We start from the raw sequence: 18,958 nt of genomic DNA on the forward strand, positions 1-18,958 counted from the left end.
CGTGTTTATGTATATGTTTAATTTTTATTCTTAGGTTGTTCTGTTGTCTGTATTCTGAAAACAATGGAAAATCGAATTGTTTTTCTTCCTCGTCTCATTCAAGAACTGTGTCGCCTTGGGCAAGTCTTCAAAGTGGAACCACCATTAGATGATTTTTAAAGTTCTATTATGTAGATACAGTATATCAATTAGTGCCATAATACTTACAAGACATATGGAGATGGACTTTTAGGAATAACTGCCTGTAGCCCAGCAGCGGCTCGTGACCAGATTTTGGTTGAATCGCCAACATACATTCATCAGCATACAGTCTAACAGCTTGTTTTGTGTGGTTTTAGACATACCTTTATTCAACTATGTTTCATACAGCAGGTGTGTTTCCTGTCACAGTGTACGAAGTGCACAAGGAAGAGATAATAACATTAACCAGGGTTTCAGTTAAATTTCCAGCCCAGCTATCTCAAAAACCACACAAAAGACCTCACACTAACCCAAAAAATTCAGGGATTGGAAAAGGGAGACAAATCTTTCTTCTTTTTCTCAGCCTTTTTGTAGGAAACAAGGTCACTGTGATGCACCCACATTTCTGTTATACAGACATTATACACTCCATAATCTCTCCACAATATGTAATTAATGTCGAAAAAGCCTGTGATTTGTGTGGCAAGAGTGTGTTAAAGCACTTTCAGAGAGGAGGAGAGAGTTCAAACACCAGAGTTTGGGAATAAGGAGTTCGCCTGGGAGTGAAAATGTCATGGACAGGGTTGTATTACCATATGAGCAGGATTTGACTCAGGGCAGCAGTGTTTTTTCACAAAATTAATCAGTCCAGGAGTATGATTGGTGAACTGGGGAAAAAAGAATATTGCCTTTTATATGGGTTCAAAAAACACCTGATGTCCACATGTAAGATTAAGAAAGTCTCAAGAGCTCATGCAGAGAGACTGCTAGACCCATGCTTGATAGAGAAACAATCTAGTGCTGGGTTGAGAATACAGTTAAATTCACCTCCCATAATAAGGAAATAAGTGTTGAGATCTAGAGGAAGCATAATAATTTTGTTAATAAACCCCAGGTCATGCCAATTTGGGGCATAGATGTTGACAAGAGACCTCATTTTGACCAGGAATCAAAGAACATGGACCAGTATGGGTCAAGAGGGTACTGCTGGTGGAGGCTTCAGGATGGGTGACCTGTGCATTCAGTCTAGCTTGAGTATGTTTAACTTATCATCTCCGAACAGCTTGGAGAAGATGAATACCATGAATGAGTTAAGTCTCAAAAGAGTTACTGTTACTGACTTCTCAATACCTTGAATCCTAGATCTGAGCAAGCTAATGCTGGCATTGAGGGTTTCGTGAGATTTGGCAATGTTTGGCAATGAATTCAGATCTAAGTGATGAAATCTTCCTGATGGTTGTTGTCAAGACGTCCCATAGTAAACCGGGATTTAGATCTGCGTTAGTCAAAATCCAGTGAATCCTCAAGACTACACTTAGTTTTCAGCATTTTAAAGGTTTAAAAATGCCTGGAGTTAAGAAAAGACCTTAAGGCATTGAAAAAATAAAGGGTTGCACTAATGGGTCTATTAAAAAAAAGTCACAGAGAGACTCCTGTTTTTGAGAAAAGTCAAAAACATCCAGCTTACAGCCATATTGTATTCGGTAACTGACACTGATAAAGGGCTAAAGGTTGACACACTGTACATGGCAAAAGATGAGCTATAGTCTATAGTCTCTTAAATAACTGGACAGGCTGGAGAACAAAATATGAAGAAAATAGGTAGATAAAATATAGAAAAACCTCTCGCTTGCCCTGCTGTAATCACAGAAGGGACAGACACAGAGCCTACACAACAGCGTTCTGTGAGGTTACCACATACTGTAGCAATCAAAAGATTTTGCTCTTTCAGCTGGTACTTGGTAACTATGACAGTGACATTAATATACACAATAAAGTTATTATATTCTCATAATATTTCTGTAATACTGAGGCATGACAATAAACATCAGTACTTGGGTCCACATACCAAATTGCATACTACCATAATAAATAGGTTAGGCTTATTACATAGTACACATTGTTTTTTGCTCTTTTAGACCCACTGTAATTCCAGATGTGTGAACTGTGTCAGTGCTGGTTTAATTCCCACCAAGTTAACAAGATCCTGCTGATATATCCAGCATAGTTAAAGCCACTGCTCCAGCATTGCCATAGACCACAGAGCAAGTGTTATATAAAGCTTATTTAGCTGCTCTTGGGTAAGTGACTTGCACAGAGTAAAAAATAAAGACGTATCTTACACAGTGTCTTCTTTTACTTGAGGAAAATTTACATTGGTCTATGTACTTGTGAGGCCACTGTGAAATTCTGGTGGTAGAAGGGTAATGTTGCTGCCTCATAACTCCAAGGTCCCCAGTTCAATCCTGAGCTCAGGTTACTGTCTGTGCGGCGTTTCTGTATATGGCGCCCCCGTGTGCATGTAGGTATCTCCAATTTCCTCCTACCTACTAAAGACATGCCAGTAGTTTTGATACTTAGTATTGCCCCTAAATGTATGATGCCCTGTGATGTACTGGCATCCCATTCATGTATTCCCAGTGTTCCCAGGAAAGACTCCAGATCCACCACCACCCTGACCAGGATAAAGTAGTTACTGAAAATGAATGAATTATATACTGTATACAATACATTATATATCATGCACTAAAATAATTGCCATTTTATCAAATTTGTAGTGTCCATATGTTTGTTCTCCTTTTTTAGATGCAGCATGTATGTCCACATGAGTTTGTGGCATCACACCTTCCTACTCCAGTAATCTGACTTTTCTCAGACCCTTATCAGTGGGACTTGGTAAGATGACAAATGTTCTTCCCCATAAATAACGTCCACAATGAAGGTGACTTACCTGACTTTACAAAGAATTAGGCCACCTCTCTGCAGAGTGAAGGAACTATCTCTGTCTCTTCAGCGCACATATTATTCACAATTGTCACAATAACCCAAACAATAACCACCAGAGGGCACTCACTGATGTAGATACGTAGTTCATTACAGCAAGTACTGAAGGCAAGCAGTAGTTGGACCATTAGCCAGCAGCATAATAATATATTTCCTGAAGGTATCAGGTAATTAATCAAAAGGTGTTACGAGATGATTACCTGATGACTTTTTGGCAAGACACATGCCGCTAAATACATCTGAATGTCAGAGCCTTTATTTTGTTTACCAGTCTATTACTAGAAGTTAGCTGTGATAGGTGTTAATTGTTAGTTTTCTCAGTGCTAAAATGCTACCTAAATTTTCTATTGATATACACTTCATTGTTGGAAGGTTAATTATGTGACTTATGTAACACTTTATGTAGTCCAACATAAGAATACTAGACTGTCATGAAGCAGCCTACCAGCTGATTCACTAACAACATGCCAAATTATTATTATAAGTGCCTTTCACCATAAGATAAGACAACATGAGATGGATGATTAGAGTCCACATGAACTGAATTAGGATCTGCTCCTCATCATTGACCCTAAACTGTTGACATATTGTTTAGAATTAGTTGATAGGCTGGTTGATGACAATATATAAATAACAGTATATAAAATAAATATATAATTTAAATAAAGTTTTCCAATTTGCGTAAAATGATATAGAGTTTTGCCATAATATAAGCTGCATGTCTCCCATGCTGATTTCTTAAAATTTTATAATTCTGAAAAATTCAAAAGTAGTTGTTTTCTTTTAACTGTTTACATTACTCCTAATTTAATGCCTTAAAGGTTTCTTACTGCAAGAGTTCAGTCAAATGGTATTAGGTTTAATAGCACTGCAATGTCAGAGAGATAGTGGCATGTACATATATTATGTTGTTCTCAGTATGTTTATCTCTGTCCCAGTTAAGCAACATGGGATCTCAGAGGTGCCAGAGGAGCCAATCAGTTTAAGGAGTCAAGGGATATAAGCAATTACCTACACACATTAGTGTGGAAATTACTGCTGACTGAGGGTGTATAAACAAGCCTTGTAAACTTGTACAGAAGGTAAAGCTCATAGTAAGTACAGTCATGACCAAATTATTAACATCCATTTTTAGACTAAAACAGAAAACTAAACTAAAACAGAGTGGATTAACAAATATACAAGAATATTTAAAATTCCAGAACCTAGACTTGCTACTTTGGGTGTATAGGCTTAGAGGCTAGAAATGGCCATATAGTTTCTGGTAATACCTTTTTTTTTTTTCAGAATAAAGCTGAAGATTAAGATTTAAGTCACACTATCTATCTATCTATCTATCTATCTATCTATTGTAGTAAGCTTTAACTGAAGATGAATGAAGATGCAGATGTATGAATGGTCTTTGAGGAGGATTGTGTTAGGCTGTTGTTGGTTTGGTTTGGCAGCCAGGCTTTGCTTCATCATAGTGCACCAGCTATAACGAGGGGGAATCATCTCCACATCACACATGGCAGCAGATAACAACACCAAGGGACTACTGAAAATGGATTTCATGTAAAATAGCTTGGACCCTTCCGGGAAGTTGGCAGAATGCAAAACCATATGCTTTAACAACTGGGGCCTGCGATTTAAAGGGAAATCGATTGGAACAGCCAATTTTAACTTCTACTAAGGAACTACTTTCTACTAGATTGATTTTTACTCAGCTCGGTAAGTCTTTGCCCAGCCTTTCTAGTGAACGTGACTACAATATGTGTGTCATATAATAACCTTTCGATTTAAAACTTTCAGTTTTAATGCTTTCACTGGCACAACATTTGCCATACAATAACAGAAATGTGAATCTAAAATATCTGTGATTAAAAGGCATATAATAAAAGGCAGAAATTACAGAACAACAGATACATGACCAAAAGAGCAAAAACAAATGCTAAGTAACTTGGTTTTTCATTTGTACATGCACTCATTCCTCTTGCTTTCTTTCCTTCCAAAATAAAAAACAATTAGTTTAGGTATAAATGGCCAAAAGACAATAAACTCACATAACATATGGCATACAAAGAATTAATGATAAAAGTTAGCAGTCTTACTGTCAAAGCATTGCCTATTAATGTCTAAAGGTTTTTAAAAATTAAATATATATATATATATATATATATATATATATATAGTACTGTGCAAAGGTCTTAGGCACATGCAAAGAAATGCTGTAGAGCAAAGATGCCTTAAAAAATAATGAAATTAAATGCTTCTACATTAAAAAAATACTATAAAGAGCAGTAAACAGTAATAAATGAAACAAAGTCAATATTTGGTGTGACGATCCTTCGCTTTAAAAAAAAAAAAAGTAGTCTCAGGTACAATTTGTGCAGTTTTATAAGGAAATGAGCTGTAAGTGTTACGGAGCATCTTGCAGAAGCAGCCACAGTTCTTCTGGAGACTTTGACTGTCGACTTGCTTCTTATTTTTGCAGCGAAACCCAGCAGCCTTCATTATGTTTTTTATCTGAAAAGTGTCTCTTATGGAATCTGCTGCTTTCTTTACTGACATACAAACATTTTTCTGTAGTATTTAATTTTGTGCTGGAAAACTAATGTTTGGAATCTAAAATGTTTTTGTACTGAATCAATAATGTAGAAGTCATAAAATAAAACTCTATTTTTTAAAAAATTCAGCAGTAGTTAATACTAATTTAATACTTAGTTAGTAGGTGGGTCTTTAGTGTTCGTTTGAAGACAGCCAGTGTCTCAGCTGTTCAGACAGCCAGGAGAAGTTCTCCCCACCTAGGTGCCAGGAAAGAGAAGACCATTGATGCCTTAATTGTGAGCCTTACTAATCAGCCTCCTTGGGTCCCTGGAGGACTACTGGTTAGGCTTTGGCACTCTCACCGCCACAACCCAGGTTCAATCCCAGCCAGGGACCCAACCGCAGCCACTGGGGTTGCACAAGACAGTGGAACCCCAGTGCTGGTCCCAAGCCCGGATAAAATTGGGGAGGGTTGTGTCTAGAAGGGCATCCGGTGTAAAAACTGTACCAAATCATATATGTGGACCAATGATCCGCTGTGGCCACCCCTAACGGGAGCAGCCAAAAGAAGAAGAACAACAACCAAGCCTACCAAGCCCTCTGTCTGACTGGCCCTGATATGTTTAGGGTTGAGATGTCAGTCATGTTCATTACGGTTTCAATGATTGGCAGTTGGTTACGAGGTTCTGCCCCCTTGAGAGGTCTCCCCATCATCATCTGGAGGAGCCATGAGTCTGGACAAGACAAGTGAGGAGCACTCTGTCCAATAAATATTGAAATTTTTATTTTCAGTGAAAAGCCCACCCACCCACACTCCCATTCACTCCCAGACAAGTTGTGTGTCTGAGCAGACACATATGAAAATGTGTGTGTTGGGCTTTTCACACAGGAGATTTTCACACAGGCTGTGCTGTCCACTGAAAAGAGTTTGTAAAAAATGAATGGACATGAGTAATAGACACATTTCTACATTTAATATAAACATTTCAGTGCCACATTTAAGGACATTTTTTAGAGAATGCTGGTTTTTTTTGGACCAGTACTTTCTTTGAATGGATGAAAGATGCATTTAGGGACCTCATGTGCTTACATGCTTGACACATGAGCTTATTAAACAAAATGTAATTAAATATGGATTAATTAAACATAGTAGGCACATGGCAACAAGTTATTTTACACAGGTAATGCTAGATTTAAAAGACTCATTTAGTAATATTTAGTGTTTTAAGTCTAAATAGATACTATTTGTGCCTTGTTTCACCATAGTTGTGAACATCCCTTTCTACCGAATTCCAGAGATGTTTGTTAGGGATGGGATTCAGGCACTGTACAGGCCACAGAAGCAATGCAATCTCGCTGCAGTGTTATCGGGAGCATTCAGCACCAATACTGTTAACTCCGGAATTATTGGTATTAATGATCTACCACCATATTGAACAGAGGGTTTGGGTGCTTTTCCTTGTGTGATGCAGCATAACTGAACACAAGCATGAAAACACTGGGGTTCTTTTTTCCATTTTCATTGCAGTCCGTAGTAGTACAATGGGCGCTATCCCAGGTTCTGAATTTCCAGTGTTTTCCCATTTGAGGCTGGGGGTAATGCTTTAGGTTGATAATTTTTCCAATTCAGTGGAAGGAATCTAGTGTGTTGTGAAAATGGTCTTTATATGTCTCACAGTACTTATTAAGATTGGTGTGAGTACTGCAGTATAGTCATCATCAAGATAGAACACGGCTGACTTCATCAGTACTGAGATTATGGTATAGTAGTGGTCTTAAATAATGCAGGGATGATGACTCATCTCAGCAAGATGCTAAAGATGTCTACAAGGGCATTAACAAGCTAATTGGTACATGCTCTGTGCAGCCTTTGATGGGTTGACTCTGGGTAGAATTGTCCTGACATGAGCTGTTGCTAGACTTGAGTACCAGATGGAAGGAGAGGTAATCTTCCCACCAGGCATGAGGTTCTGTGCTACAAACCATTGTAGTTTGTAGAAAAAACATTGATAGAAAGCTCCTTCAACATAATCCATTCAACAGGTGGAAATACTGAGATGGTCCCTTCAGTCCAAGTTCTGAAATATTTCAGAACTGGTTTGCCACATGGTCTGTATTCTCAAATTAGCATAAGAGATGTGGTTCAAGTTGCCAAGGTTGGGTTGAAGCCTTGTTTCCCTGAGATTCCTTTTTCCTGTTTTCAAAGTCATGCTGTTTGTAGCTTATAGATCACAGGAGTCCTAAAGTCTTACCTTATGTCTATCCCTTGTGTTATACCTTTGCTATCTATCTGCTCCAATCCACTCATATTAATGGTTGTAAATTCAGGTCTCAATCTGGGTCTCCTAAGCTCAACGGTGCTGTCTAAACACCTGGATAACCTATACAAATATGTCACAAGGAACCAACTCACCCTAAAACTGATTGGAAGGGAGCTTAAATATTATCATTGTACTCACACCACTGGAGGGGCTGGGATATTGATCTGTCTGCTTAGACAGGGAAGCACCTTGTGCGTTCTGGCATAACAGATGAACAGAAGATCTGATGATTAAATCCTCACTGTCCAGTTCACCTAGTACCATAAGGTGTGCACTGGGTATAGCAAGGATCGCCGAGCTGGTCCCCCCTCCTGGAATGATGTGAGTCAATCAACTGGCTGATTTACAAAAGTCAGTGATATGACCATACGCAGGGACCCCAGATTTGGCCCGAGGGTTATTCCAGCATTCTTCTGGCTACCCACGTATGCAGGGTGGATGTCTGGTCAAAGCTTGAATCTTTCCTACTCTTCTTGCCAGCAAGAATGCAGTCTTCAGAGAAATCTATTTCAATTCAACATCCTGTATGGATTAATAGGGGGAGGATCTCAGGGACTCACAAGGGTGAGGTTGGCAGAGTCCATCAGAAAGGTCATAAATTAAATCACGTTTGCCAAATCATCTATCTGAGACAGTGCATCATACCCAGGGGGAAGCTGCCAAGGCATCCCATCCATTAGTGAGGTTAGCAGAGGAAACCAGGGTCTCACTGGCCACTTCAGCTTCACAGGCAAGACTCTGTGGCCTGAAAATTAATTCTAAGCACTCAGTCGCTTGATTGAGTTCTGTGGGGTTAGAGGGCAAACCAGTAAATAAAGTCAATAAATCTGAGTGATTTTCAACAAAGTTGGTAGCTGATTACATGTTTAATGCAGCACCGAGGCAAAGTGCACATACTATGGCTAAGACACATTTTAAATGAAATGAAATAGTGATAGTGAAAATTTCGGCCTGGCCATTTAGTTGAAATGACTGAGACTTCTTTTTTGTGGCTATGTTAGTAAAGAGTACTTCAAATGAGTTAAATTCATATCCAGATTTTATTTCCTGTGTGAACTCATATCGGTGTAATGTATATACTGTGGATCTTCAGTCATACTCTTGATAAATAGGTACTAAGGGTGTATCATTATGGTGTGGTCTCTTGATTTTCTGTGTCTTTGTACTGAACGATATATTCAGCAGGAAAAAGTAGGCTATTCATCATAGGTTTAATAAACATTTAAACTTAATCAAGCCTTTATCTCTTTATCAGGATAGGCTACAGGGGTTTAAAAAACATGCTTCTCTTAAACACACTGTATGTAGCATGCTGGCATACTAGCTTGAAAAAAAAAATAGTAATAGATACATGTCGGCTATACAGTAGATTTTTCCTGTTGTCACATCTAGATTTTAATGAACTCTCTTAGCTGTAGCTTAACCGAAACCAGTACCTCACCCACAACCATCACGAATATTTCATCTGTGTTACAGTAAAGAAAAAAATAGAAAATGGCCAAAATCTGCACAGAGCATTCACTTGCAAGCCACAGGTCTGAATTAACCCCAGAGTCAGGCACCAAGTGGACATGGAGTCAGGATAGGCCCCACACGCGCACACACACACACACACACACACACACACACACACACACCCATGCACACACACACACACATGCACACACACACACACATGCACACACACACAAATATTTATAATCTTATAATGTTAGGTTTTTACAAGCTATTTTTAATGAAATCATTGTAAGTATGTTAATGCTTTTTGCTGAATAAAATAGTTTTATTTGATAATGCTTTACACAGAAATACAATTTCTGGTACTTTCTGATATATTCAACAAGAATACCAGCTACTAGACTCTTGCTACACTAAATATGAACAACTGCAACAACACAGATGAGTAAGTGATGAAAATGTTTTTGAAATTAATTGAAATATGTATATATTACAAAGCTTATAATAATACTATAATCATCATGTGGCATACCTTTCTGAAGTAAAAAGACTGACGACGAGCTCATGAAAGATGACAAGCAAGATGAAGGGAAGAAACACAAAGATGACAAGAAAGATGACAAAGCTGACAACCAAAAGATAAAGATGTAAGTAGCTGGGGTGAATGACTATTTTAGTATCTTAGCATGTAATTGTCATATTGCACTAGATAGACTGAGACAGAGCTAAATATGTTAATTGACTTGTATCTTAGCATGTAACTGTCATGTTGAGCTAGATAGATTGGAACAGAGCTAAGTATATTAATATTTTCTTTCAGAAAAGATTCTTGGATCATGGACCCTGCTACAGACTTATATTATTACTGGATTATCATTGTGGCAGTGCCTGCTTTCTACAATCTGATGATGCTTGTGACCAGGTGAATTACAAGCTCACACAAGCATCTTTCTGACCACACAAAAACTGCAAAGCATTGCCACCACATTCTTGCACATGAATGATTGCTGCATTCCAAAACCCTGTATGTAATGATATCTAATCACAAACATCCAAACTTCAAAATTGCATAATGAGGCTTACAGCTTTTTAGACATATTTTATACATTTACACCAGTGGCAGCTACTTTTTAAAATAGGGGAAGCACAGGTATCTGTTATTGAAATATATACAGTATTTGTGTTGGTTCTGTTCCATCTGTTTCATCTGTTGGTGTGGCCTCTTGTTTAATTCTCAGTCTCTCCTCATAAGTAAAAGTATCAAAAGGTTGACAAAATTAGTTTCTGCCACTAAGCTGCTAACTTTCTGCCACTAAGCTGCTCAATTTCACTGAAGGGACAGCTACATATAAAAAGCTAGACGTATAAAAAAAAATAACAAATGCAAATAATCAAACATAACCTTACACTTACAAATTATCTAGAATACTTACCAATTACAATAAAAGAAATATAGCTTCAAGCAGCATTTATCAAGCACTTTAGGGCCTTTAAGGACATGCATGAAAAGATATTACTTAATGTTGTGCAAGCCTTTAAGTACCTAAATCAGAGAAAAAGCAAGACAATGTTAAGAAATATTGGCCTTCATTAACCTTGTCTAATAGCTGCTGAACATTGATGGCATCTGTGCTTTTCAAGATTCACAACTGTCCTCATAGACACTGATGGGACCCTGGACATTCCGTGCAAGATTTCAAGTCAATTGGACCAATGGTTCCACATTTAGCACCAATTTCAATTTTTGTCCTGTTATAGCATCACCATATGGCCAGGCTCCGCCATTTTGTGCAAGTGACCGCAGATTGAGCCCACACATAAGTCTGCCAAGTTTATCTCATTCCATTCAATAGTTATAGCCATTTCAGTAAAAGTGGCCATGTCCTTTTCAAACGTTTTTGCCTGCCGTCACGGCAATGAAGCAAAAGTTCAACTTTTTTTGATACTTATTGATCTAAGGAGTCCAAACAATTGTCCTGCACTGGTTTTATTTTGGTTGAGTGAAAAACCTAGGACTAGTTCACAAAAGTATGCTTTTTAAGTATTCACAAATATTTAGCGAACAGTTTGAATGACTCCAATGGTTCATGAGGCAAAGTTGTTCAGAATGAGGTGCTCCATCAAACAGTATGAATTACTTGTGTTTGTGTGAAACACTGGAGTATATAAAACCATGCATGTGCATGAAAAACTTGATAGTGCCCCCCCAGTGGCTGATTAGTTTCAAATTTCTCACAGACTTCTGGAGCCAAGAGTCAAGCAAGTCCACCAAGTTTCATTCCAATCGGCCTTTGTTAAACTTGTCTAATAGCCTAACGGCCTTGCCATTCCAATACTTTTGGAGGGGACTTTGGAAACTTTTCACTGCCATAGTTTAATGAAATTTCAGGGGAGGCCGGGCTTCTCATATAGTCATCAAGAAATCGCCACTGATTTACATTACGCTTACATTTTCAGTATTTAGCAAATGCCTTTAGCCAGAGAAACTTACAGAAGTGCTTTGTAATCTCAAAAACATATCCTCATGTTAGTTAAATAGCATGAGGATACAGTGGACTTCACAGGTATTCAGACTCATGTTCAGAATCAATTATTGAGTTCAGAGCAGGTCTTTTTATAGGCCCACTCAACATAATTACTTTATTGACTAAAATTTCTTTCTGTTCTTCAGCTTTCATAGCCAATTATTTGCAGTAACATTCATTCATTCATTCATTCATCCTCCATCCACTTTTCCTGGTGGGGTTGCAACATGATCAACCCAGACTTCTTTATCTCCAGCCACAGATTTCAGCTCCTCTTGGGGGATCCTGACATTCCCAAGACAACTGTGAGTTATAATCTCTGAAGCGGGTCCTGGGTCTGCCCCAGGGCTTCCATCCAGTGAGACATGCATGATACAGCTCTATTGGGAGCTGACCAGGGGGCATCCTTGTAAGGTTTCCAAACCTGAACTGGCTCCTCGCAATTAGGAAGTAGAGCAGCCCTACTCCGAGGCTCTCCTGGATTGTCAAGCTCCTCATGCTAACACATAGGGCAAGGCCAGCATCTTTTGAGCCCAACAATCTCTAGTGTCTTCAACATCTCTGGCTCATCTATCCCTGCAGCTTTGCCACTATGAAGGGTTCTAACCACCATAGGGGCATGTTCACTCAAAGTGCTCCTTTCTATCACTCAACAATACTTGCTTGTCGCCACCCAAAATTCAGTTCCATGGCCTCAACTGAATTCAATTCTATTTATATAGCGCTTTAAACAATCAACATTGTCCCAAAGCAGCTTTACAGAGGGCTCTTGCCATGCCTAAGCTTTTGCTCCAGTAACTGCTTTTTTCCAGAGAGCTCGCTGTGAGCAGAAGCCCTGCTGTTTCAATTTGATGGCTTCCTTCACCACTATTTCCACCAGCACATCTTAGGGTTATTGCTATGACAGACACTGACAGCCTTCTAGCCACAGCTTTTGCTGTCTGTACTTTTGATAACTTTTGAAACATGGTCCATTCAGACTGAATGTCCCAAACCTCACTAAGTACAATGGAGAAGTCCTTTCAGTGGTGGGAGTTAAATTTTCTCTAACCAAAGGTTCTGTCAGATGCTCTTAGGCTATTTAAAGGCTACTGGGTTTAACCAGGTAAATCTAGGCAGTGCCATGTTTGACAAAAACCAACTCACCACCAAGTGTCCAAAACATATGGTCCTAAGACTGGGCTACCCCTTAAACTCAGGAACATGGAACACTATGATTAGTAACACCATATTCAGTAACACCACAATCAGTTTGTGTTTATATTCCCTGTGTGCTCATTTCTCATTTTTGGTTTAATTTTTCTCAAAAGCCTAGCTATTTCGCAATGGTTTTCTCATGTCAATTCATGTCAGGTCATTTAATTTAGTGATTTTCCTGGTATATATTAGATGGTATGAAATTATGTTTTGGCAGATTCTTTTAAATAAAATCATTATATTCTAGATCCTGTTTCAATGAGCTCCAAAAAGATTACAGCATGCTATGGCTAGCACTGGACTATACATCAGATGTTATCTACTACATTGACACTTTTATAAGATCCAGAACAGGTAAACCACATAGCATATTTGTACATGCAATCCCTTAATGTACTCTAATATAACAATATACACTGTTACATACACTATGTGTTATTAAAGTTAATTTTCAATATATATGATTTACCAGGGTTTCTGGAGCAAGGCTTGCTGGTTAAAGATTCGAAGAAGCTGTGGGAACACTACAAAAAGACCCCCCAATTCAAATGTGACCTGATAAGCATCATACCAACAGATTTATTAATGGTGCAATTTGGCATTGACAGTCCAGAGCTAAGATTCAATCGCCTTTTCAAAATGCCTCGTCTTTTTGAGTTTTTTTACCGGACTGAGACAAGGACCAACTTTCCTAATATATTTCGAATCGGCAACCTTGTACTCTATATTTTAATTATCATTCATTGGAATGCCTGTATCTTTTTTGCTATCTCCAAAACACTTGGCTTTGGGACTGATGCCTGGGTCTACCCTAACATTAGTGATCCTAAGTATGGTCGTCTGTCTAGGAAGTATACCTACTGCCTGTACTGGTCCACACTCACCCTAACCACTATTGGAGAAACTCCACCACCTGTTAGGGATGTCGAGTATTTGTTTGTTGTTGCTGATTTTCTCATTGGTGTGCTAATTTTTGCCACTATTGTTGGTAATGTTGGTGCCATGATCTCCAACATGAATGCTTCACGTGCTCTATTTCAAGCCAAGATTGACTCAATTAAGCAGTACATGCAGTTCCGTAAGGTCAATAAAGATCTAGAGGCCAGTGTTGTCAAGTGGTTTGACTACCTTTGGAGAGAAGACAAGACCTGCAATGAAAAAGAAGTTCTGAAGTACCTTCCAGATAAACTAAAGGCAGAGATTGCCATCAGTGTACATTTGGAAACACTGAGGAAGGTGCGTATATTTCAGGATTGTGAGGCAGGACTGCTCATCGAGCTAGTGCTCAAGCTTCAGCCAAAGGTCTTCAGCCCTGGAGACTACATCTGCAAGAAGGGTGACATTGGTCGTGAAATGTATATTATCAAAGAAGGTAACCTGGCTGTGGTAGCAGATGATGGCGTAACACAATTTGTAGTATTGAGTGATGGTGCCTATTTTGGTGAAATCAGCGTCTTGGGCATCAAAGGCAGTAAAGCTGGGAATCGTCGGACTGCAAATATCCGTAGTGTGGGTTACTCGGACCTCTTCGCCCTCTCAAAAGATGACCTCATGGAGGCCCTGATTGAATATCCAGAGGCCAAGACCGTTCTGGAGGAAAAAGGTAGGGCCATTTTGATGAAGGATGGCTTGATTGATGAGACAGTGGCTAACCAGGCAGATGCCAAAGACCTGGAAGACAAGGTGACCATAATGGAAACTAAACTAGAGATGATGCAAGCCAAATTAACACACATATCAGCAGAGTGGGCAGCCAGCCAGGGCAGAGTCAAGCAGAAGATCTTCAATATGGAGGCCAGAGTTAAAACACTCTGGTTGGATGAACAACTTGAGGAACTGGAGAATAAGAAAGACCAATAGTCCTATATAGTATAAATATTTTCGATCTCAAGATTGCCACGAAATGTCCCAGGAAACCTAAATGTATGATTGCTTTCTAATTAGGTTAATGTGCAGTAGGTATTGTGGGCACACTATATGCATGTATAATGTATGGATAATGGGGGACTTTCCATTAACTTCATTTACCTCTCCATAATCTATCCCCTTTTGATGCACGACTGGGCAGCCCTCAACTTACATCCTGCGTCAGCTTAACTGTAACAGTTATAATGCCAGGCTGACTTGTGTAAGTGGTATAGTGCCACTTGTCCTGGCCACATACCTGTAGCTTTTATTAAAATTATATGTTGCTGTCTGAATGGCTCTTTGAGCCTGAGTCACCATTTAGCAAAGCAAACTAGCAAGCAAAAGCTACCCTGAAAGTGTAGACTTCTGTAATAATTCTCCAATTCAGTATACAATATTATCCACAGACATCATTTATAATGTGAGATAAGGGGTACATTTATATACGTATGCCCTAATAGAGTTACAATGGATATTAAAAAAAGTCTACACACCCCTGTTACAATGGCAGGTTTTTTGTGAAGTAAAAAAATAACACTAAGATAAATCATGTCAGATCTCTTCTCACCTTTATTGTGCATTTGCAAAGTATACATAAAAGTAACAAACAAACAGAAACTTCTGTAGGGAAAAAGGAAAAATAAAAAACTGACAATAACTTAGTCGCATAAGTGTGCACACCCTTAAACTAATACTTTGTTGAAGGACCTAAAGCATAATGCTGCCATGACCATGCTTCACTGTGGGTATGGTCTTCTTTTGTTGATGTGCTTTTTTTCACCAAACATACCTTTTAGAATTATGGATATTATACCTTTTGGAATTGGTCTCATCAGACCATAACACATTTTGCTACATGGTTTGGGGTGATTTAGTTTGGCTTAGATGTATTTTGTAAGAAAGGGCTTACAAAAGGAAGGGGAAGAAAGCCCAGACATGTGAAGAATACGAGAGATTGTTGTCACATGCAGAGAGTAATCAGTACTTGTCAGATATTCCTGCAGCTCCTTTAATGTTGCCATTGGTCTTTGCAGCTCTTTGTAGACCATGGCTTCAGCAGTCAGATGAATCTAAGAAGATGTCTAGAAAATCCTGCAGAAACAGCTGGTCTTTATTTGGGGTTAATTGGAATAATTTCATTGATGACCGCTGTATGGTAATTACACAGCCACATCCCCAATTATAAAAGGGTGTGCACACTTATGCAATAAGGCTACTATAACTTTTTTATTTTTCCTATTTTTCCCTAAAATGTTTCTGATTGTTTTTCACTTAATTTTTAGATGTCGTAATATGACCCAGGGTGGGAGAAGTTTGGTTTAATTTATTTCATCACAAAAACTTGCTAATTTTACAGGAGTGTACAGACTTTTTATATCAACTGTACGTGACAACATGCATAAAGAAATATTATTGTTGAAAATCAGAAACCTCTCAAATTTATACCTCTGGCTGTTACAAAGCATTGACACTAGAGATGCCTTCCAAAAATGTGAAATAAACTGCTAAATAAACTGCTAAATGCTAAATCTCCTCAACCATTTGTGGAACATCCACATTGGAGTCCTCGTATTACTATAGAAATGACAATAGTTTGCACTGGTTTCTTCCATCCAGTACTGTTTTGTTGCCCTGTCTACTTAGTATGCACTGTCCTATGTATTTATTGTCCCATGTATTTATTGTATATTTTTGTACTCGTCTTACACTGTCATGTATCTGCACTTTATGTAGTCTCGTGTACCATGCTACTGCATTATGATGTGTTGCACCATGATCCTTAAGAAACAATATTTTGTTCCAATGTTTTTAAGTTACACACAGAGGAATGACAAAATGACTAAAACCCACTGGACCTGACATGACTAACTTCAGAGCCTTGTTAAAACAATTCATTCAGCCGTGCTATGGTTTAAGTAACAATAGCTAGCATGACCATTAAACTTGCTGAAATCTTTGGGCAGGTAGTTGGCATTTAATGACTCATTTGCTGGCAGTTTTAGTTTGTTTTATTTACAGGTCTGATCTACTGATTCAGAATAAACATATCAAGTATCATGGATTTAGTGAACAATAAAACATTTTCTTTCATTCTTAGTTAATGTTGGTGTGAAAGTCAGTTATTCACAGCTATTTAAAATCTATGTATTTAAACCAGGAAGAAAATGTTTATAGAACATGAATTGCCATAAAAAAAGAGGATGGAAGACCATGTAGTGTGAAATACTGTATGTATTGTAAACAGTAGTGCTTATTTGAAGATTTTGAAGGCTTCCCCATCTACATTCAGCATAATTGCTGAATCACTTACAGGGCCTGTTTAAACTTGTTCTCAGTGACTTGGTCTCTGTGATAATTACCCTTGGGTTTTTATAAATAAATGTACTTCAAATGTACCATTGTGTGCGCCAACTCAAGGGTCTGTGTGAATCATTCTGCATTTATACTTACTAATATTACTACTGTAATGTACTACTAAAGAACTTTTGCCATAAATTATGATATTGGTAGAATAAAAAAAAACAGAATTAAAACAAAGCGTGAATGTCATTGCATGAAGTTATTCTGTTGACTGGAGTAATTACAGTTATGGATAAATGGTAAGAGTTTTATGGGCTCACAAGAAGTACTCCGCCTCTATGCATTCACCCAAGATTACCTCTGCAGATTCATACAGGTACATACATATAACTCAGATACTCAGATAATACAGATTAAACCAAATCATGGACATGATGAGTCTGTTAACAGTGAATCTGCACTCTCAAGTCTAGAGTGCAGGAAGCATCTAAAACTCAACATCCTGAAAGACATTAGCCTGCTTTTGGCAGTAAGTTCTTTGCACTACCTGTTATATCTGACACTTTCACACTAGAACTGTGTACTGGTCAGGGCTGCACTGTCTCTTACTGTGCCTATTGTCCTGTTTTAGTAGTTACTGTACTGTTTTGTGTTGTTTACACACATTTGCACCTGCACTTTATGTACATGTAGTCTCATTCTCAGTTCTGTGTTGGTTTATGTAGCACCATGGTCCTGGAGGAACATTGTTTCATTTCACTGTGTATTCTACTAGCTGTATATGGTTGAAATGACAGTAAAGCCACTTGACTTGAAGTTCAGAAGAACATATATGCCTCATAAATTTACCCATATGGGCTTTTTTCCCAATGATATTAATGACCATTACGCACTAGCAACAATAAGAGGCTGTATGGTCCCAAAGTTCTGATTGTTAGAAAATGAAATCTTATTGCTTGATATTTTTAATTGTAAATGGAATTAATAGTTTTAATTCCTGATGTTGATACTGTATGGACTTATTTTTAAACTATCTTTCAAGGGTCAAGTTATTCATGAAAGAAATTTGGCCTGGGTCAAATCAGTGACAAATAAGCATGTAACAAATGAGTCAAGTATAGGAGAAAAGAAGGGCATATTTAGACTCCTTAGAGAAGTTAGACTCCTTAGAGAAGTTAGACTCCTTAGAGAAAGAATAAGGAACTCATTAATACAGTTTTTCTGAAACTTGTGGCAGAAATCATTGCAGATCCCCTAAGGTGGGAAAAGGGCATTATTGTATGGGGTTGCTTCTCAGCAAATGGTACAGGGCATTACATGTCCCTGAATCTGAGGAGAAGGTTGATATTTCAACAAGACAACCCTAAACATACAGTCAAAATAACTCAAGACTGGTTTCTTTAAAAAAAAAAAAAAAAAAAAATATATATATATATATATATATATATATATATATATATATATATATATATGAATATGTGTATATGGCCTAGCTAATCTCCTGACAGAATTTTGAAATTTTGAAATTGCGAGTCCAGCAGAGGGACCCTTATACCCTTGCAGAATTGAAGAAGAATGACCAAAATTGAACCACAATGCTGCAAAAAGTTAATTACTTCTTATCAAAGACACCTCAAAGCTGTAATTGCCAACAGTGGCTTTGCAACAAATTACTAATGTTCACCTGTGGTGTCTGAAATCTTTTTCCCCTATCAGTGTACTTTAAAAAACAAACAAAAAAAAACATATCCTTGTTTA

At 38.1% G+C, this 18,958-nt stretch overlaps 1 protein-coding gene across 1 annotated transcript; it reads left to right on the plus strand.

Annotated features, from left to right (window-relative positions):
* Positions 1-9,833: 9,833 nt before the first annotated feature.
* On the plus strand, positions 9,834-17,353 carry LOC113535752 (cyclic nucleotide-gated channel cone photoreceptor subunit alpha). Its single transcript, XM_026929265.3, has 4 exons — positions 9,834-9,916; positions 10,090-10,191; positions 13,239-13,345; positions 13,464-17,353. The coding sequence occupies exons 1-4, from the start codon at positions 9,834-9,836 to the stop codon at positions 14,849-14,851; spliced, it is 1,680 nt and encodes a 559-aa protein (XP_026785066.3). The 3' UTR covers positions 14,852-17,353.
* Positions 17,354-18,958: the final 1,605 nt, after the last annotated feature.

This window comes from Pangasianodon hypophthalmus, chromosome 26 (assembly GCF_027358585.1).
Source record: "Pangasianodon hypophthalmus isolate fPanHyp1 chromosome 26, fPanHyp1.pri, whole genome shotgun sequence".
Taxonomy (NCBI): Eukaryota; Metazoa; Chordata; class Actinopteri; order Siluriformes; family Pangasiidae; genus Pangasianodon; species Pangasianodon hypophthalmus.

Coding starts and splice junctions, on each gene's coding strand:
- LOC113535752 (XM_026929265.3), top strand. CDS start 9,834: ATGAAAGATGACAAGCAAGATGAAGGGAAGAAACACAAAGATGACAAG. Junction 9,917..10,089: donor GACAACCAAAAGATAAAGAT/GTAAGTAGCTGG, acceptor ATTTTCTTTCAG/AAAAGATTCTTGGATCATGG. Junction 10,192..13,238: donor CTGATGATGCTTGTGACCAG/GTGAATTACAAG, acceptor ATTATATTCTAG/ATCCTGTTTCAATGAGCTCC.